The 22,178-nt window shown below is 41.8% G+C and overlaps 1 protein-coding gene across 1 annotated transcript in view; it reads left to right on the forward strand.

Moving 5' to 3' along the window:
* Positions 1-6,267: 6,267 nt before the first annotated feature.
* The window catches only part of frem3 (Fras1 related extracellular matrix 3), a 31,247-nt gene continuing 15,336 nt past the window's right edge, over positions 6,268-22,178 (forward strand). The window contains exons 1-2 of the mRNA XM_085356892.1: positions 6,268-11,423; positions 12,261-12,350. Of these exons, the coding sequence (XP_085213018.1) occupies positions 6,407-11,423; positions 12,261-12,350 (5,107 nt within the window). The 5' untranslated portion in view covers positions 6,268-6,406. The remainder of the gene's footprint in view (positions 11,424-12,260; positions 12,351-22,178) is intronic.

Here is a 22,178-nt window from a genome sequence, read left to right on the forward strand (position 1 = left end):
TTTGTTTCTGTTTAAACACTTACTAGTTAACCATAAAACAGCAATAGATGTAGAGTTAGCATTATGTCAGTCATCCTTTCCCTCAAACAGATGGTTCTCCATAGGGTTTAAAGGTCATGTCAAAGGCCACATAAACTTGGCCAAAGCAGAAGTTACAAGTGGAAAAAGCAGGTGATTGCAGAACACGTGACTGTGGGAAAGGATGCACTGTTTTCATTGCTCTGTTTCTTTTTTCTCACTCTCTCTCTTTATTTTTTTTGCAGACCAAAGGAAAAAAGAGGCCGTCGGGGAAAAGGATATTTCTATTCAAAGTGTATTCACTGATAACTGTGATACAAGCTTGTTTTTTTTTTTTTTTTTTTGTAGCATATACAGTAATGTGGAAAAGTCTTGAGCCAGCCAATATTTCTTTGTATTTTGCGAGACAAATCGGAAACATTTTTTATTTTTAAACATGTCCAAGTATACGTGGACGTACAATATGTAATCAAATACTGAGTTTGCATAATTCTAGTGAGGTGTGAAGTTAATATTTGGTATGACAACGGAAAGCTTTCTTGTCATTTCTTAAAGTAGCCTTCAGGAATAGTTCTCCAGGCCTCTTGAAGGACATTCAAAGCTCTTCTTTGGATGTTGGCTCGGTACCAAACGACTGCGTTTGGGGACCGCTGGCATAGTGGATAAAAATCTGATGGATGTTTCTCTGAAAATGTCAGGTACTACGACTGGAGTGAAACAACAGCCAATGTCCAAAGAAAAACTTTGAAAGACCTTCAGAAAGCCTGGAGAACTATTGATCAAGACCCTGCTACCAGAACGTCTGGCTTCTTGAAAGCAAAATACTTTTTAAATTGAGGTGTATCTCAAGACTTTTGGACAGTGCTGTAAGCTTTTTCAAAGTTAATTGTTCGCTTTTCGTTGTTTTAGTAATTACTGAACTTGTCTTCTGAATATGTATTGTGGCTTTTATTCATCACTGTTCAGGTCATAACCCCTTCAATAGACTGGCGCTCTGTCCAAGTGTGTACTGCACCTCTTACCCAATGGCTGACAAACACCAATCAAACCATTTTGTTTGGTTTACACTTATTGTTAACCAATCAAAAACAAACAAACAAAAATGTTAATTTAATTTAAAACATTATACATAATCCATTTGAGAGGCACACAAAAGCACTTACTACACGTTTTTGCCATATTGTAAAAAAAAAAAAGTGTTATAAATTTACAAGGTGAGTGTGAAGCAGAGAATATGCATTCAGATTTGCTCACTTAATAAATACACTGGCTGTAAGTGGTAATCATTTCCAAAATGGTTGTTTAAGAATCACCCGTTTCAGGCATTCAGAAATAATGTAAAAGCACTCCTAACTAATGGATCTATTAACTAATCATTTAAGCACAATTTTAAACTAAAACATGCATATTAAGGTTTTCTACATTGGTATTACTGGCCTTGATATAAATAATGTAAATAAATCCATGCATAAGTGTGTGTATATACAATGATTGGCTTGATATGGTCACTGCTACTTCACCAAACAAAGTTATTTGAATCCTGGCTCCAAAACTCTTTACTCATTTTTGGCATGTATTTGTAAAATATGAATAATATGAAAATGACAGAGGCTTGTCAGATCTGATCAAATTGTGCTTTCCTCAGTTTAAGAGGAAGTGCTTTACAGAAGCTCCATTTTGCTGTTTTACGTTCTTCCTATAACAGTGTGAAGCTTCGTGTTGCACCACTTGTTATGACGTGACTTTCGTTTGAATTTCATTTGATTTGTATTAAATAAAAACTTTTTTTCTTTGTCCAGAAGCCTATTTTTCTTCCCCCACCGTTAGCAAATAGTAATTAACATTTGGTGAGGTGTAACACTGTGCTGCACATAGGTTGATACCTGCTTCTCCTTTTAGTGTAGTGAGGTCATGATTAGTACTAATTAAATCTGAACATATTGGCTGAAATGAGAATCATATTTAATGGTGCTGTACAGCAAATTTACATCTACATGAATACGATTACAGACGCGGCCGTGCAATTTAACACACAATAAAGCCTAATTAACTGCCATGTCCATTTTCAGCTCATCGCTAATAGACTGGCCTATATTTATGTTTCCTGTCTAAATTCATGAGGCACATAATATTCTTATAATTTCCATCTACAGCAATGAGCTGCCCAGTGTTTGGGGCCGATCCAGCTGCTATATCCAGCCTGTTTCCATGGGCTTCCGCTCCCCTTTAATGACAAATGACAGCATCAGCCTATATCAATCTGCCCCACAGGATGCTTTAATCCGCCATTAAGCAGATGAAATGTTGCACTGAGCCCGCAGAGCAGCAGTGACGGCAGGAGCGGTTCTAAAATTCGTATGCACGCCCCTCCGGCCTGACCGCAGTCATGGACACCCTGCGTCAAACCACCCAGTGCAGCAAAACACAAACCTCTTCCTCCTCGGAACTGGATCCAAAGGTCTCAGTTATCCCCTATTTATACGCAGTGTATATTTACAACGGGCCGGATGATTAGGATGCTAGCGAGTAGCGCAAGAGCAAAGAGAATGTGGGGGAAATCTTCCTCGGCTATTCTGAGGAGACAAGGGGTTTATCAGGGGTGAGCCACCTCTCTGATGTCAAAGCTTGTTTTCAAAGAATCTGTCAGAGCTCCTTTACCAAGGTGCTTATCACCTCCTGCAGCTGATCCCTAACAGCTTTTTCTTTTATAACTTCTACATAATCAGATAATTTATGTGAGGCTGAGATCTAGACTGCAAAAGACACCAGGGAGAGAGAAAAGAAGAGAGTCGGTTACACTGAATCAGTGCACAAACAGCAAGAGCGTCATTCACAAATCTATGTGTAACCATAGTTTTTAAAACCACCCACGTTGAGATGTTCAGGACTCAACATCCTTGATCTTTCTTTCATCTATGTGAGATGAGAAGGTGGAAGGTTTTCCAACGTCTGTGTTCGTGTGGAGCAGTTAGATCTGCAGCAACAGTGTGATGTGATCAAGTCAGAGTCTGTGCCACGAAGAAATTAGGCAGCTTTGACGGGAAAAGGTGGTTCATGCAGGTAGTAGCTTAATAAAGCCTGGTGAGTGTATGCTTGTATGCCAAGAGATGAGGAGAGAACCACGAGGCACAACCGCAATCTGATTCAGAACTAAATAAAAACCATTGGAGCCAAGAAAACAGCATGCTATGATTTACTCGTGAAAGTGGCTCCTTTGACACTTTCCTCATGTTTAAGTCAGCCATGCTTAATGCTTATAATTATGTTTAGAGGGAAGAACGCAAAAAGGAGACACTTTTAAGTGTAAATCATGGTACGTGACACAAATTTAAAGTCAAGACATGAAAGACAAAATCATTTATTCATATATTTCATGTGAATCCATCCATTACTCCTTTGACTTAAAACCAAAAACGCCCTCCTCACGGTGGTGCTAGAGGGTTAGTCCGCAGAAGAAGATCTATCCTTTTCCCGGGGACCTTGAGCGTCTGCACAAACTTCCAAGGCAATCCTTCCAATAGTTGCTGAAGAGGTGTTTCATTTTGAACCAGCGAGCTAACAATGTGAGCCCTGGAGCGTGACTAAAACGAGGGGGTAAAGTCAACAGTTTGTGCTGAGAGCATGTCAAACTGTGAAACGTGTTTACTAAAGAGCTTTGCATTCCCTGTTCTCTGAACATGATGACGCAGACCAGGAATTGTGGGAAACTGAGGAAAATAATCAGCAAATCCTGGATTTTGCCACCGTTGCTGTTAGGGATAAAAGGACGAGTGCTTTGTTTTCCATTTATCACGATGTCATTAGTGCTGCTGTCATCACAGGCTTCCCCCTGGATGAAGAGATGATCCTGGGCACCAGAGGCTGGCATCACACCAGCTTCATTCTCTGTTTATCTTAGACACTTATTAAAAGCATGTCGTGTCTTTAATGTCTAATTTGGAGAAATGCAAGTTAACCAGTTAACCAGCTCGACAGACACCTTAAGCAGCTGTCATCGGGTGATTTATACACGCCTGTTTCATCAGTCATGCTTCCAGCCCAGCAATCAATATCAGGCTTTTCTAACTATCTGAATGGGAAGTTCTTGTTTTTAAGTCTTCACTTTTTTCCTCACTATGGGAGGAACGTGGAGAGTAACAGAATATAAAAAGCTTACTGTGTTTGTTTCTATAGTTACACCATTTGGTGCATGTCCCATTTTTATTCTTGTCCGGTCAAGCGAGGAGGGCAAGATTTATTTAGAGGATGCAATGAAAAGTGTGATACAGAATGCTGGGATGCTTATGGCATCTCTGCTATTTGACCCACACTTAGAGGAAGGTTGCTGAGTGGTTCACAGCGTTGTCCTAAAAGCTTTACCGCCACCGATAAAGAAGCAGCACTTTCACTGAATAATAATTCTAGCAGCTCTGAAGGTTCATTTTTCACTATATTGAAGCATAAATTGCACTGAAGTGCCCTACCTAGCAACAAATTCTTCCATACAAGCAACTCATTATCAGTCCATAACTGGATAAATTTACTGGTGTGTTAAACTATTTAAAAAGAAGATTTTTCCTAGTACGTAGAAATGTCACAGTCAGCGGTTACAATAAAACGAAACTCAAACATTTCCAGCATTGCAGCTGGAAGGAAAGTGTGAAAATGCTCGAGCGCTGCACATGGATCACTTCGTCAAGTGTCAGGCTCAACTTAAAAGATGACCCATAAAAGGCTACTAGGTATTTTTATCTTAACATGACCTTGTGTAGCATACTGAATACACATTCTCACATTCTCGCTGCATCCAGTGTGAGTGCTCGATGTGTCCACGCTCTGCTTTGTCACTGCAGAAAAAGAACGTCAAATTTTCTTCACCTGCTTATTCTGCTGAAACTTTCTTTTGCGCACTCAGTTTGCCGAACAACAGTGTTCGGTTGCATGAAATATGCAGATGCTGTAATCACAGACGAGGGGACTTTCCCTCATTTGAATCTTATTTAACCTCAAAACACGCAGCCATTGCTTGCAGAGATTCGGTTATTACAAGCGCTTGCTCAGCAACTAAACTTTATGAGAAATGAAGCCAGAGATGTCCCGTGCTATATTTATGCGGCGTATTATATATTTATTTCCATCACAGGTGGCTTAGGTGGCATATTTTCAGCTGTATAATGTTTTTTCTGTGTGTGTGTGTGTGTGTGTGTGTGTGTGTGTGTGTGTGTGTGTGTGTGTGTGTGTGTGTGTGTGTGTGTGTGTGTGAGACCAAACAGTTTCCAACACCTGTTGTGCCAGCTGATGCCAGGTTATTGTCCCCATGTTTGGAACAAATGGCCCCTCCGGAGCCGAAAGTTGCCTGAACTTAGAGGCCCTTAACTCTAGAAGAGAACAGAAATATCTCCACACGTCATCATTCTGCACAGACACGCCTTTGGTTGAGATACTAAACTTTATTCTTCTGATACTCTAAGAATCCTGTTCAGTGTCTGAATCCCTGCTGACTGGCTCATCTTTGATATAATGATAGTTTGTTTGGGCATATTACATTGCCTTCTCTTAGTCCGCCCTCCATGGTAATATAAGGGATTGGTTGATAGGATAGGTTACACCCTTAATAATGAAGTTGCGTGTGATATCACACAGGTCAGTGATCAAACATCAGAAGACACTGTTCATTTTAAAGTAACTAAAAACAAATCGATTAAATAGCTAAAGAATCATTTTATCGCTGGGTAAAGGCTTTATTACTGTTTTTCTACTATTTCTTAGCTTTAACCCTTTTAAAGGGAACATTAACTGGGTTGCATTCTGACACATTTGCATGTTCACACTTGTGTCTAAAAGAAAAAACTTGGAGGAACAAGATATCAAATTATATTCAGTTGATTTTTTAATTAAATGTATTTATAAAATGATGCATCATATGAAAAAACATGGATATCTATCTATAGTACATCACATTTCCTAACCTATACAGTATAGTGTCAGGGGTTTTAACTGTACAGATTCCATATAATCAAATAAGACTTGTTTTTTTGAATAGGATTTTATCCTCCAACCCCCACCCCAACACCCTTTTTTTAGTGAGAGAAGAGGAGAAGGGTAGGTGTTGTTTGGGGCAATCTTGTCCAATGGTCTTTCTTAAATTAGCTTTGGGGGCTGGAGGCTCCCCTCCCTGCACTGACAGAAGGAGGAGCCTGTGCAAGTCACAGACTACTGTTTCATTCACCTGCACAGCCCTGCAGCATTCACCACACTTGGGTCTGTGCAGCCACACAAGAAACACACAGAGGAGATTCCAGCCGGCCCAAAGTTTCTTTTTTTATGCTTTTTTTCTCACTTAAGAAGCATCAGCCTCCTGCTGCTGCTCACTTGTTTTAACTAAATTACAAGGCAACTAGCAGCAGACATGGCTGCTTGTCTGCAAAGTTGCAAACTTTGTAAAAAGAGTTGCCTTCTTTTGGCTTTTTCTCTCAGCTTCTGTTTTGCCTCAGTATGTGCAGGGCCTTTTGATTCAGCTCACCTCTATCACCGCAGGGCCGGACCTAATGAAGATGATATCATTGTTGCTAACAATGGGATCAGAGTGCCTTTTGGGCGGTCCGTGTTTCTGGACCCTGTGAATGACCTGGTAACAGAAGTGCAGCCCGGTGACCGCTGCCAAATCACAGTCCTGGACAATGATCCACTGGCCCAGAAGCCTGGGATGCTAACCCCTAAAAAGTTTCCCTGTTCATTTGGATCTGAAGAAGTGAAATACACGCATTTTGGATCAAGGAGCCCCAGTAAGGATCGTGTGAAGCTGCAGCTTCGTTATGACTCTCACACAGACACAGTCATTGTCCCCTTCATGTTGGAAGTAGAGGTTGTTTTCCAGCAGCTTGAGATCCTCACCAGGAATATGCCCCTTAATGTTGAAAAGCTCAATGGAGAGAGCAATCCTATTGACAAAAAGGGCCTGGAGTTTTCCTATGAGGATGGTGTCACACAGTGTAAGATCAGCACTCTGGTCGGCGCTGGAGGTCTTCCCAGGTATGGCACTCTTTTGAACAACCCTTCCAATGGCCAAATGGTTGACTGTGATGAGTTTGTGAAGCAGGGTATTCGCTACAAGCACACGGCTAAAACCAACTCACCAAACAGAGACTATATTCCAATGATGGTAGAGCTGCAGGATAACGAAGGAAACATGATAATGCAAGAGCATTTCCAAATGATGGTTAGAATCAGAGAAGGTGCAGAGAACACTGCTCCCAAACCCAGCTTTGTAGCTATGATGATGATGGAGGTTGATCAGTTTGTGATGACAGCTATTACAAGTGACATGCTGTCGGCTGAAGATGTCGAATCTCACCCAGATGACTTAATCTTCAACATCACGTCTCCGCTGAACCCTCAGCAGGGTTATATCATCAGCACAGATGATCAGAACCTGCCTATCACCTCCTTCTATCACAGGGACATCAAAGAGCTTAAAATAGCCTATAAGCCACCCTCAGATGACTCAGAACAAGAGAGGATTTTTCAGCTAGAGTTTGAAATTGTAGACACCGATGGTGCAGTGTCAGATCCATTTGCTTTTATGATTGTGGTAAAGCCTATGAATACACTGGCTCCTGTTGCAACCAAAAATACAGGGCAGCTATTGTTTGAAGGGCAATCTCGAGCTCTCTCCAGCTCTCAGAATTTAGAGATTAGCGATGAGGATAACCTGGAAGACGTGAGAATCACAGTCATCGATGGTTTAAAGCACGGAGACCTTACCATGCTCGGCACACGCAGGAAGTTCTTTACACCTGCCGATCTAGACGCTGGCATTGTTGCGTACCAGCATGACGGCAGCGACACCTATAGCGACAACATTATTTTTAGAATGACTGACGGCAGTAATGAAGTGGAATTTTTGTTCCCCATCACCATTGTCCCCACTGATGACGAGCCCCCTATTATTAATGCAAACACTGGCTTGGTGTTGTTCAAGAATGAAATCATGCAGATCTCTCCATTCATCCTAAGTGCAACAGACATCGATTCAGAAGACTCCACTATTAAGTTTGTCATGGAGGCACCATACTCCACCATAGGGCAACTCCTGCTTAGGCAAGCAGAGCTACCGTCTGACCCATCTCTGTGGAAGTTCAGCGAGACAGATGAGATGTTTGAGCAGGTGGTGACTGAGTGGCTTCAGCAGGACATTCTGGATGGAAAGCTGTTCTATCGTCACATCGGGCCCCACAGCACCACCACTGTAACCGATCACTTTGTATTCCGGGTCCAGGACGATAACGATCCTCCCAATCAATCAGGCGAGCACACGTTCACTATCAAAATCCATCCCGTTGATGACCTTGCCCCAGAGCTTTTCCCAGGCACCACCCTTCACATGACAGTGCAGGAATATGAGCTCACATACTTTAGGAAGAAATTCTTGTGTTATACTGATCTTGATTCAGATGACAGAGATTTGAAGTACACCATCACTAAGCCCCCGACTGACACAGATGAGAACAATCCAGCCCTCTTGGGTGAAATTGTACTGACTGACAGCCCTGACACTGTAATTACAGAGTTTACACAAGCCCAGGTTAATCACCACAAAGTAGCTTATAAGCCCCCAGACCAGGAATTGGGCATCACTCCAAAAGTGGCTCAGTTCACATTCACTGTGGAAGACACAGCTGGAAACACAGCAGATGGACTGTTCACCATTTTCCTACAGCCGGTTGACAACAAACCTCCACTTATCACCAACACAGGATTCACTGTTTTGGAAAGAGGTACATATGTCATTACCAGGAAGGAGCTGCACGCCACTGACACGGATACAGATGACGACAATATCATCTTCACGGTGACCCAGATTCCCCAGTATGGGCAGCTGCAGTATTTGGGGATTGATATGTCAAATGGCGAAACATTTGTGCTCGAAGACATCACAACCGGTCGTCTAACTTACATGCACGGAGGAAAAGAATCTCTCACTGATGTCATCAAGCTCTCTGTAAGTGATGGTTTCCATGAGGTACCAATTGCCATCAGGATCACAATCGAGCCAGTTGATGACAAAAGGCCCACGATTATGCTCCCACCCGGCCTGCTCGGAGCCTCCATAGATGTACTGGAGAATGGAGCCACGGAGATTACAAGTAACGTCATTCAGGGCCACGATGAAGATACAGATGACCTCATGCTCACTTTTATTGTTGAAGAACCTCCGAGACTGGGTGAAATCCTGGTTAATGGTGCTCCTGCTGAGAGATTCACTCAGGAGGACATAATTAACGGGGTGGTTGTGTATGCTCACACATCTGGTGAAATAGGGCCGACCAAAGAGCACGACTCCTTCAATCTTACTTTGTCTGACATGTCAGAGCAGTGGGTCGTTGGTGGCAACAAGATCCAAGGTGTGACAGTCCATGTGACAATCCTTCCTGTTGACAGCATCCCACCTGTTGTCAGCGTCGGCGAGCAGTTTATAGTAGTGGAAGGGGAGAAGAACGTCATTACTCTGGAGCAAATTCATGCCGAGGATGTTGACACCAACAGCGAGGATATCTTGTGTACCATCATTGTCCAACCAACTTCTGGTTATGTGGAGAACATCTCACCTGCAGCAGGCTCAGAGAAATCAAGAGCTGGGACGGCCATCACCGCATTCGCCATTAAAGAAATTTCCCTTGGCCACATCTACTATGTCCAAAGCATCCACAAAGGGGTTGAACCTGTGGAAGATCGTTTCACGTTCCGCTGCTCAGATGGTATTAACTTCTCTGAGCGCCACTTCTTCCCCATAGTCATCATTCCAGCCAATGATGAGAAGCCTGAGATTTTTGTCCGTGAGTTTGTGGTAATGGAGGGAATGAGTCTGGTCATTGACACCCCAATTCTGAACGCAGCTGATGCTGACATCCCCAAGAATGAGCTGGACTTTGAGATCATCAAACCACCCAAGCATGGGACAATTGTTCAGCAGCTCAGCACTGGCACCATCCCTGTGGAGAAGTTCAACTTGGAGCAGCTCATAGAGGCATCCAACATTGTCTATGAACATGATGACTCTGAAACCAAGGAAGACAGCTTTGAAATCAGGCTATCTGATGGAAAACACAAAGTGGAAAAAACAGTTCCTATCGTGGTCATTCCTGTTGATGATGAGACACCAAGAATGGCCATTAACGATGGCCTCGATGTGGAGATCGGAGAAACAAAAGTGATTAGCAACAGCGTTTTAAAGGCAACAGATCTTGACTCCGAAGACAAGGAATTAACTTATGTTGTGCGATACGGCCCTGGCCAAGGCTACCTGCAGCGTATCAGCAAATTTGGAGACGTTTTAGGAAATATCACCCTGGGAATGAATTTCACACAAGATGAAATTGACAGACAACTCATTCAGTATGTGCACACAGGCCAGGAAGGAATCCGTGACCTGCTGAAATTTGACGTCACAGATGGTATAAATCCACTTATTGACCGTTACTTTTACATCAGCATTGGAAGCATTGATATGGTTTTTCCAGATGTTGTTAACAAAGGTGTGACTCTCAAAGAAGGTGGAAAAGTAACTCTCACCACTGACCTCCTCAGCACCTCTGACATCAACAGCCCTGATGAATACCTCAGTTTTAGCATCACGAGAGCGCCTAGTAGAGGGCACTTAGAGTGCACTGACCTCCCAGGTGTTCCTATTTCCACCTTCACCCAGTTGCAGCTTGCTGGCAACAAGATCTACTACATCCACACCTCTGATGATGAAATTAAAATGGACAGCTTCGAGTTTGAGGTGACAGACGGCTACAATCCCGTCTTCCGAACCTTCAGAGTGTCCATCACCGATGTGGATAATAAGAAACCTGTCTTAACCATAACGAGGCTACTTGTGGAGGAGGGCGAATCCAAACTCATCACACCTTTTGAACTTACTGCTGAAGACCGGGACACTCCAGACCACCTGCTGCGCTTTATAATCACGCAAGTGCCAGTACACGGTTTGCTGCTTTTCAACAACACCCAGCCAATTACGACTTTTACCAAGCAGGACCTGAACGAGAACCTTATCAGCTATAAGCACGATGGCACTGAGACCAGTGAAGACAGCTTCTCTTTCACTGTCACCGATGGCACTCACACCGACTTTTACGTTTTCCCTAACACTGACTATGAGACACGCAAACCCCAAATGATGACTATTCACATCAATACGGTGGATAACGGTGTCCCCCAGATTTTGGTAAATAAGGCTGCCGCTTCACTGAAAGTCCTCCCAACTGGACACCTGGGCTTTGTGATCACCAGCAAGGTCCTTCGATCAGAGGACCGGGACAGTCCCCAGAAGGTGTTGAAGTACACGGTGTCCGAGGCTCCACTGCACGGCTTCATCATGAATACCGCCGTGGGCAATGACAGCATCAAGACATTCACACAAGGTAAGATGATGTCACATTTTTAAACCTTGTAACAACGTTTTTCAAAGGTAAGATTTACTCATCAGTGTTTTAGAGTTAATATTGGATTAGAGTGGATGTTTTGTGTGGCACAAAGGAAAGAATTGTTCTGAATTCATGATGCCAACAGCTTTGAGTTAGTATAAAGTTGACAGAACACCAGATATTCTCCCAGGATTTATTACAAAGACTTGTTTTTATAGAATTTAATAAGATGCATAGAAGCACAAATCCAAATCCTGAATGTGTAAAACAGAAAGACAGCTTTTTATAACCGGTGAAAAAGCAAAGAATAAAAAATATTCAAATAAATAATATTCAGTTAAAACCAGTTGGCTGCATTCTTATACTAATATAATGATGCTTAACTGGTTACTACAGACCCCATAAAACAATTTTAACCTCCTAGGACCTGGCGTCCACATATGTGGACATCAAATTTTGGGTTGTCTAGACCAAAATACAAAATTTTGCTCTACAAGGGCCTGATTTCCACTTATGAGGACGTTATGCTGCCACTGTTCTGTCAAAATTTTCAAGCTAATGTCCTCATATGTGGATCTCATTTTTCTCAGAAACAAAAATCAGGGAAAAAAGTCACGTAACTCTTTGTTTTTACATTCATCAGGTCCCAATCAGCCCAAATGGTAAAGACAAATTAAAATTGCATGCCCTGAAAGGGTTCAGGTCTTAGGAGATTAAATATATCTCTGTAAACTATATTTTCTGACTTTGTATTTATACAACCTTATAAAAGTGGTTTAGTCGTCACAGTTATCATTTTAGCTAATTGTTTCTCCATATTTTTTATGCAAACAGCTGATATCAATGACATGAAGATCTGTTATGTGCTGTTGGATGGGAGCAACGCCACCAGTGATATCTTCTACTTCATAGTTGAAGACAACGGTAGGACCCCTCTAATATTTAACGTGCAGTGGCTTCAAGCCACTTTGAGTTTGACTTTTAATGGCTGCTTAAAATTTAAACTTCTTGCTCTCTGTCGGTCACCTAAGTGTTTGCATCACAAAGGCTTAAAGCAGTTGGCCATGACTGACACCCAGTACCGAGGCGCCGCCTCTGTTCGCCCCACTGGAAAGGGCAGCAGGTTTAAAGGACAGGGGTCAAAGGGGACTTAAGTCAAACACTGAATGTGGGTTAGTAAAAGTAAAAGACTACCACATGCTCTCAACTGTATTGTTATTGAACAATAGGGTCCTATACTTTGGGGCGCTTCTCTGGGCTTTCAAACGCCACCTTTCATCATCTGCCTGAAGTGACACAGTGAAATGTGCATAGGTATGCTGATATATCTGGTTCCTCTTACAGCAAGTCTCACAAACATCTTCTTTTATCTTTCTAAGTATCCACTATTCAATGACATGACTTGTGAAATAAAATCTGCAGAATATTTTGACATTATGAAGATTTTCAAATTAAAAGATTCTTAAATTTCTTTTTAATAAATAACCAACTTTATCCAAAATATAAGAACTTCATATTTTTTGTTAGCTCAATTTCTTTCTCTCTCTGTTTTTACTCGCTTACTCTGACATAACATTGAAGCACTGAGGCTTTCTGTAACACTGCCTTACTATTAAAACATTATTTATATCCACCCCAAGCATAATGCGACAATCTGACAGCCGACATCGGTTACCCTAAAGAATTCTCTTAAATGAATCGGATATGCATGGTATATGATGGGTCAGGGTATAATAAAATCACTCGTTGCCTTGTCACATTCACCTCTAACAGCATTACATATTTATAGCAAATGCAAAGCGATAAAATGCAGCAGGTGGGTTTTACTATTTTAGCATTGGCTGTAAAATATGAAACAAGATTTAGAAAGGCAATCAATGCTGAAGGGAAAGTTTAGTCTATAATTATGCTGTTTGGAGGGACATGCTCCACCTCCTAACACCACCATCACACCCACTGAGAAAAAGGAGGACGTGAGTTTGTCTGTTTTTAGTTTAGCTTCGCCTTAATGCCTCCGTATTAACTCTTACCCTCAGACTGTGAGTGATATATTTATTTTTAATGAGAATCAGTAGCACTGACATTAATCAACATAGATTAGATAAAAGTGCCTTAATCCTATAATCTTCATTTAGGCCAACATTTTTCCACATGTGGTTTAATAAGATGCCTAAAGCTAAGAATTTCTGTCTTTAAGTGTGGGTTTTACCACAGGAAGGGAACACAAGGGCTTCAATTAGCTCAGCGCTCCCTTTTCTGTTTGCTTACACACTTTATTTAAGCTTCCAGCCAACTCAGCTGAACCAGGTGCAGTGGAGCTTATACTGGGACGTAAAACCAGACTTTGTTTCTACATGACCACGGCTGACACGTGTGGCAGCGCCACATCATCTGTGTGATGAACTGCATCTGTATCACTGCACTTAATGGATACACTTATCAGTAAAATCATCACCATACATATACATAACTACACACACAAATACAAAGACACGTCCAGGAAAAGATCAAAGAGATAATACATGAGAGCGAGTCGAGCCAGCTGGTGGCCCGCTAATGTGAAGTGTTGAAGAGGTGACCCCTGAGGGATGTGGCTTTATCCTGGACATGTAGGGGCATGTGAGTGGAGAGCACAGTGATGGTCAGGCTCTCTGATAACAAATCTCAGTGGATGAGCTGCTTGTGTGAGAATCGATGGTGGGTCAGTAGAGATTAGCACCCAAGATAATCCATTTTTCACTGGCCTCAGGGAACAAGCTTTTGTACTTAAAAAGAAAATCCAAATGCGACTTCATTAACCTAACCTAAGGTTAAATAGAAATCTGTGCTTAAACACCACAAAAACACTATTAAACTTCTTTATAATGAATTCTTATCTAATCAAAGTAGTTCTAGATCCAGACACATCCTTTCAAAATCAGTGGGTTTTAAACCTCCTTTGTAAACTCCAGTAATTCTTAATCCTGAATCGAGTGTAAACATACCACTTCTAAACCTAGTAAGTTTTACACAAATACACACAATCTGAATGTGGCCTCACGCTCCGGAAATACCCCTCAGATGCACTGATATGGGAAGCTCCCTAAGGGTCTTAGCAGCCTTTAAAAGATACCTGCCACTACATGCGCTCCAGTGATGCTTCTTCACGAGCAGGTCAAGAATACACACTCGGATAATTAACATATCCTCATGTGGAACTGAAGCAGTTTGGCATTCCTCTATAAGCCCTGCAGGCTCAAATGTTGCAAGCATACATGTACATATGTAACTGCGAGTCCGTGTATCTGCTGATACAGAAAATTAAGATCTTAATCAAACATAAACCAATGATGTGCAGACCAGTGACATTGTGTGTGTGGGTATGTGTGTGTATGTGTGGCCAGGCAAAGCGGAAGTATGGCTCTTGTAAGAGCACGTGTGTCAGTAAGTTGGGTAAGTTACTTTTAAAAAGTAATTAATTACTAATTACTTAGTCAATATTGTATTTAAACTACTTATCTAATTACTGTGTCAGAAAAGTAACTTAATTACTAAATAAGTAATTTAACTAAATACTTCTTAAAATCCCTATAAACCTTGAGTGGGCAAACAACAGAAATTAAACTTTCTAAATAATAAATACATTTTTTTAAAGACGGAGACTCTACAGTATGCAGCGGTAGCATCTCTTCCACAATGCAGCCTGCAATCACTTTTTTAAGCTCACCTTCAGACGCTTTCTGTGCTGCTGAAGTAAAATCGAGTTTTGCCTGCTTAGCAGGAGCTGCCGCGGTGTTACCCATGGATGATGAACAAGGATCACTCAGAAGTGTTCGTCTATGCTCTCGTGTCAGGCGCTTCAGTAGATTACTCCTGCTATTAACAGCAGCCGATAGTTTTTTCTCCCCAGGACATAGCTTACATATTACTGTAATAATAAGTGATCCGACCAGTTACCATGTAAGTGAAGAGACGGGAATATGTCCATTTCAAAAAACAGCCACTCGCTTCAGCCGAGTCCGACATCTTCCGCTTTAGAATACGACTATAAAGCAAACTGGTGCGAAATGACGTACAGCTGCACTACAGCGATGTTAAAGCGGCAGAGTTTACTTCTACGTTTAGGAGACAAATTATTGAAATTAAATAATGATATTCAGCGAGTTTAATTATTTTACAATGTAACGCAAATACATTGTAAGTAACTGTAATTAAAATACCTAAAAATGAACAGTAATTTGTTACTCTACTTTTTCAGGGGAAAAGTAATTTAATTACAGTAACGCGTTACTTAGTAACGCATTAAACCCAACACTGGTCTTAGTAAGAAGTCAGGAGCAGACACTCGGTTTGATTTCAGGGGTCTCTGTGAGGATCAGTCATTAGCATAGAGTTAGCATAGCAGTCAGTTGTTAGAAAAAAAACCCTCCTCTGTTGCTTAAAGTTTAAATCTACAGTGAAAAACATCTAAATTCTACATTTGATCTGCATTATCCGTACTATATGGTGCATAGTTTGTTTCTTTTTTTAATGTCTTGTGATTCCATTACAGTTTCTGCAGCCTCTGGTTCATTTGAGGTATTCTATACATGTTCATATCTGTATATTCACAAGAAAGCTATTATGTAACATTAAATACTTAAAGGTGTAACGGTTTTTCAAGTCATTGGTTTACTTTTACAGCACCTCACCTTGCTACAAGTTTAACAATAAGAAAGATTTTCTCAAATGCTGATTTGAGCAATAAAAATCTTTTAAAAACACGACAACGTCATCAGTACTGATTGTCCACACCACTGTCCAGCCTCACTGTCACTCTCCTTCTATGCATCTTCTGTGTTGTGGAAAGTTAAATAGGTGCAGAAAGTTGCTTTAAAGTCAGGTGGAGACTGGAGGCATAAAGAAAAATCTTTAATCACAAAATTTTGAATATCTTATAATTATTTGCCAGCAAATCCCGTCTAAAGTAGAAAGAAACCAGTATAATTATCATCTGCTACTGCGGTCATTTTAAAAAACTAATGGCTTCTTACTAAGTACTCAGAATACCAGACTTAACAGATCTGTGATGATGATCTTAGAAACAAACTAGGATTCAACTTGGGCCATCCTCACACCGTTTGCAAGCAGTAACTTGCACTCAAGTGACCAACTCTGGAATTTCTTACAGCCGTTCAAAGAGTGGGATACTGAAGCAGTAAATACCTGCTGTGACACAGCTCACATATATCCCCATCCATCAGGAATGGGTCCAGTGAGCCACGGGCTAAGAAAAGAAACCCTTTTGTGTCAGGCCTGTTAAACCTTGTAAATGTAAAGATTTTGGAGTGTTTTGGAACAATAATTTAAAAACAACAACAACAACAACAACAAAAAAACAAACATTTCATTCTTCTTAATCTTTGGTGCAAGTCAAAGTGCACCCCAAACAGAAGACAAAAACCAAAGACAGAACAAATAGCTTTGCATTAAGATAAGGTTTTTTTTTCTAGTTGCAACAATATAGTCTCCCAGTTCTGCAGGGGGATCATGGGCCCTGGTGAGTTGAGTGTTATGTGATCATTCAGAGCCGGGGAGAGGAATGCACTTCCTATGGGACTCCAGACTCCAGGGCCACAGACAGAGCAGGGCCTAGAAGTGAGGTGGTATCCCAGGCAGACAGGTGTGTACGTGAGAGTGGAGGCTCCAGAGGGATCCCCTTTCAAAGCCTGTGGTCACCCCACTCCCAGCTCTGCAGAAATCTAACCCAATCTCAGATAGCCCGATAACCCACAGATTTCCAGCGTAAGAGTTGCCCGCTCTGGAGGGGGCAGCTCCCCAGAGGGGTGCAATGATATCAAGCCAGAAGAGAAAAGGGGAAACTGAGGAAAAGGAACTTGAAATATTTTTAAAAGGGCAGCATTTTGGTCACATTTCTTCAGTACTGTAAGGGTACCCTGCTGCATGTGGACTGCAGGCTGGCTGACATGGACATGCTAAACCTCTGCTCCCTAACAGTGTTTTGGGATCTTACATGTCACTCGTGTCAACAGTCACCGGGAGATTTACTGGCTAATGGTGCCACTGTCGGGGCCCCCGCGACTTAAAGAAGCTAAGGCCTCTCAGTCCTCCTCCACCGCACCCTGTCCTGTTCTCACTTACCCTCCTTCCCCTTTCCTCTTCTCTAAGAGCCCTTCAGGGTATTACTATTCTTTTTTCTTGTTTCTATCTCACGTTTCCCTCCGGCCCTTTCACTGAGCTCTGCTATTCCCTCACTCTTTGTCTCTATTTCTCTTTTTGTTCTTTATCTTGAGCCTTGATTTATGGCGACTGGTGGACTTCTGGGGTGCAGAGTTATGATGTATAGCTAGAGCGGTTATTCTTATCTGCTCCCACGTGGCAAAGCTGTCACTGAGTTACTCTGTGCCATGTTTTTTTTTTTCAGCCGCACTAGTGACTTTGCTGCAGAGAAGGAAACACTGGTTTGTTGGATTGTTGGTTCACTGTGGTCTGAAGTGAAATGTCTCAACAGCTTTTGAATGGATTAGTTTTGGTACATTCATGACACACCAGGAAGAGTTTGAACTTCCTGGTTTCAGTCGAGGTGCCTCAAAAGATTAATCAGGTGCAGTTTTTCATAATTTTTTGACTCAGTTGTCTTAACCAGAGCCTCCTTATATTTCAGCATTACACCGGTAGCTGATGCTACACCTGATGCTACACCTGATGCTACACCTGATGCTAATTTTTCTGGTGCCTCAAGGGACCATGTATGAACAACAGGGTGGAGGGAAATGATGTTCAATGCAGGGAAGCACTGACTGTATGTGCACGTTGCACCAATACGGGAAGCTGCTGATTAGTGCTAAGCAGCAGACCAATAAAGCGCTAAAAGTGTAGGTCACAAAGCAAGCCACATTATTTATCACATAATTGCGTAAATCAGCTAAATCACTAAAACCCCATATGCAATCAAGGTACGCCGTTCAATGTCATTCAGTCATTGTGATCAGACCGAACAGGCATTTAGTTAAAGAGACTGATTATGTATTAATACAATTTAAGTAGATATGTCCATGTCATCATAATAATGTTGGTCCACGATTAACATTGCAACTGACTAAGTCATGTTGTGTGAGCATTCGGTTAGCATTAGCAAAGAATTTGGTGAATGCTATTAAAAACAATCACTAGCAAACCAAAATGTTAACCAGTGTCCAATTATGGGCACTGAATAAGCCAGTCTACGGGTATTTTTCCGTGCTTTCACACTGGTTTTATTTTTTGTCCCCTGAGGCAGCGTTCCAACATTTTAGCCTGAAATATCCTTCAGTACAGCCTTAATCTAGATTTAGATTGATCAATAGTGTTGTTTTGTTCATTATTTTTGCTTTTGAACTTTTTGCATGATTTGACATCTACATGTCAGTGCTGTCTAAGTTTGCTTGTTTTCGTTTTGTTGTCCCCGCCTACTGGCACACATGGGTCAAAGCTATTTTCAACTTCCTGCAGAGATGTCCTTAATGTCCTGAACAGATGCTGTGATGCAGACACTTCGATTCGTTGATTCATAGCACACACTGAAACTGAACGATTAAAGTCATCATTGCATCTAAGAAACCTAAATTTTAGATGAATCTTACCTGATCTCCTTTTTTGTCTGTTTACCCAGATGTTTGACATCCTCTAGATTTAACAGACCACACTTAAAGCCAGTGATATTAAATGCTGAGCATAGCTGGCAGGAATCTCACCAGTATTCATATGAACTGGATGATTGATGACGAAATGCAATAACGTGACGCTTGTCACTCAATGAGGATATTCTTAGAAGGTTGCTCTTCCTTGCATCATGCTGGTGAGCTTCATATTGACCTTCCTCTCAAGTGATACCTCCAGCCTGACCCACTGTACCACTGCATCTATGTATGGTTCCGGCAGTGCCGCTGTGTAAATATGAGCTGAGGGAGAATGCGCCGTTAAAGGACGCCTTTGCAGAGAAATTGTGAGGCTGCAATGTCCTGTAAATAAGCCATGATGTTGTGCTGAGTCATCCTGTTATTCTGTAACTGCTCTGTGTTTTCTGATGCACATTCTTAGTGCTTGTTAGGAGTTTGTGTCACTCGGCTCGTATAACAGAACACATTTCTTTAGCATTCGTTGCCGTCCAACTGGCATCAATCAAAGTGAAGCTAATTTATTAGATGGCTGCTAACAGGAAGGTTTGGAAATACATGGAGCCTATAAAACATTTCATCCCAGCAGAAATTATAATGATTGTCAGTTTAAAAAGCTAATGGAAATGTGAGCTTAGTGAGTCAGTCGCTGAGTGTATTGGATTTGATAGCCAGACTAATATAGCATGAGCGTCATAACAATTGCAATAAATCAAAAGAATTAATCATAAAGCACAGCAATCTGGCTCCTATGTTTGCAGCTACTTTTTGTGCGGGTCTTTCTATTTTGGGCAAAGCTAAACCATTTTCATTTATTTCTGAAGTGCTATGTGCACGCCTGGCATCCCGACTCTTGGCTTGCTCAGCCTCATGCCAGCGCCGGCCTCAGCGTCTGACAGCACGCACAAAAGAATTCAGAGAAATGTGGAGGCAGGCAGGCAGGGAGGCACGCCATGGCGGCAGATCTGGCCCACCCAGACTGCGGCCTGCTGTCCTTCTCAGTTGTTCATCCCCTTTTTGCGAACAAAGCCGACACAGGGAGGAAGGGGAACACAGAGGGGGAGGAGGTTTGTGGAGTACATCTGTCACTCTGCTACACATAATCTGGGAGTCTGGCGGGAAGGAAGGTTTTGTGAGACAGGGAGGGACAGACTGACAGACTAAGGGAGATCTTCGCTTTGATGTTCTTAGCCAGAAAACAGTAGTGCTGCTTTCTGCTCCTCCTGAGCATATATTATAACAGCAAATCACATTCTTCGTACTGTAGGAGTGAGGTGCAACGGAAAAAGGAAGATGTGAAACAGCCATTTCAAACAGCAGTGACAGCTGTTATTTTGGATAAAAAGATTATTAAAAACAACCGTGGATCACGCTGTGGATAACAAGTAGGCAATGCCAGATGTAACTCTGTGGTGGTGTCTCTTTATGATTGTAAATGCAATCATAAAGAGACACCACTATACGTCCCCAGAGCAGAGCTGTGAAACACACAGCACGACCGTTATTCGGCTGTGTAATGGGGCCTGTTGTTTTAAAAGTACAGGATTTGCATTTATTCACTTCTGCAGGTTATTTACTGTTGGAAAAATGAAAACGTAAAATGTAAAAATGAAGCTAGAATGTTTGTTGCTTATGATGGCAAACACATCATGTCAGCAGCAACATGTGTAGTGTGTTTCAGATAGTAATGTAATAAGATATAAAACATGTTACATTTGTCCCCAGCTTTCCCCATATATGTACAATTATATTTATATCTAGAAACAGTCACAGAGGTGTCGTAAAATGTAACTTTTCAGTGTCATTTGAATACTGTAGAAATATGTCGTTGCAATTTCGATGCTTGTTATTCAACAGCCTGTGAAATATCAGCCCAGCACACTTGGTCTGATTCATAAAAAGCCCTTTGTTTTACTCCTTGTAGTAATGCAGAAACCTAAAGCTGCCTGATTGCTTGGTGCCAAAACAATAGCACTTTTTTGTCTTTGCTGTGTTCATTCAATAAGCCCTGATGAGAGACTCTGAATGAGCTTCTCCTCATATCAGCTCCAAATAGGGCCAACTGCCAGCAAGCACTTTTTTTTCCAGCACAGAAACAATCTGATGATTCAAGTCTTTTTTTCTGTGTGTGACTGTACATCAGGCTGGAATTGGTGCATTTTCCTTCTTGGGTGCTGAGAGCAAATCTGTGTCTTTAAGAGTTTTGCTTGTTTAGCAGGTACTGAGTCGATTCTGCTCAGAACACAACAAAGTCGAATGTTTTCAAAAGCCCGTTATTCTATTAACACTTGAAGAATTTGGGTCAAGCAAAAACAGACATGATACTTGTTTCCTGTATTTTTAGCCATGGCTGCGGGAAACCTGAGCACGAGCCTGGTGCAGAGTGCTCACCAGGCATTGCCGCTCCATTTTCGCAAGAGGATAGCCTGCATTCATGTATCCATCCGTGTACGCTAAACAGAATAAGACTCTTTCTTTAACTTGAACTCAGTTGTCCACACTCTGTTTTCGAGAAAGAAATGAAAAGTGATTATTTATGTTTACTATCCCACATTTTCCAGACATTCATCATTACTCAATCAAACATCAGCTGAATCTGATCATGCTTCTGCCTTTTGGTCCATGTGGATCGTTTCTATTGTGATACAACCTGGCTTGGCTTCAGCGCTGACATGTGGGTTCGAGGAAGCGGCCCCCTTCCCATCCTGAATACCCACACTCAGCTCCCCAGTGTTTTCATTCTCCCCGGTCACATAGCATAAAGACTGCAGCCCCTTTCTTCTTCACTGAAGCAAAAATGAGCTCAATGGTGGTTCAGTGTGAGGACAAGGAGAGGCTCCTTTCTATTGTCCCGTTGTTTGTTTTTGTTCATGCTCCTTTGACTGGTGTAATGTCTAGTTCACATTTGTTTTATTTTTTCTGACACCTGTATCAAACCTTTAAAAAATCTTCCCAAAAACTTCTGCTTCTTCTTATTCAGTCAAGTCCTCTCACTCCTCTAAGCAACTTTTTTACAGAGTTAGGTCAGCGGGGCTGCTCTCAGTGTGACCAGCCGAGCAAAACTAAAGCGAGCCAGTTGTCTCTAACCTCTCTGATCCAGAGAATCCGCTGAGCCTGA

This window comes from Diplotaxodon limnothrissa, linkage group LG6, assembly GCF_057381915.1.
Source record: "Diplotaxodon limnothrissa isolate DT_005_m linkage group LG6, D_limnothrissa_male_GT1.1, whole genome shotgun sequence".
Classification (NCBI taxonomy): domain Eukaryota; kingdom Metazoa; phylum Chordata; class Actinopteri; order Cichliformes; family Cichlidae; genus Diplotaxodon; species Diplotaxodon limnothrissa.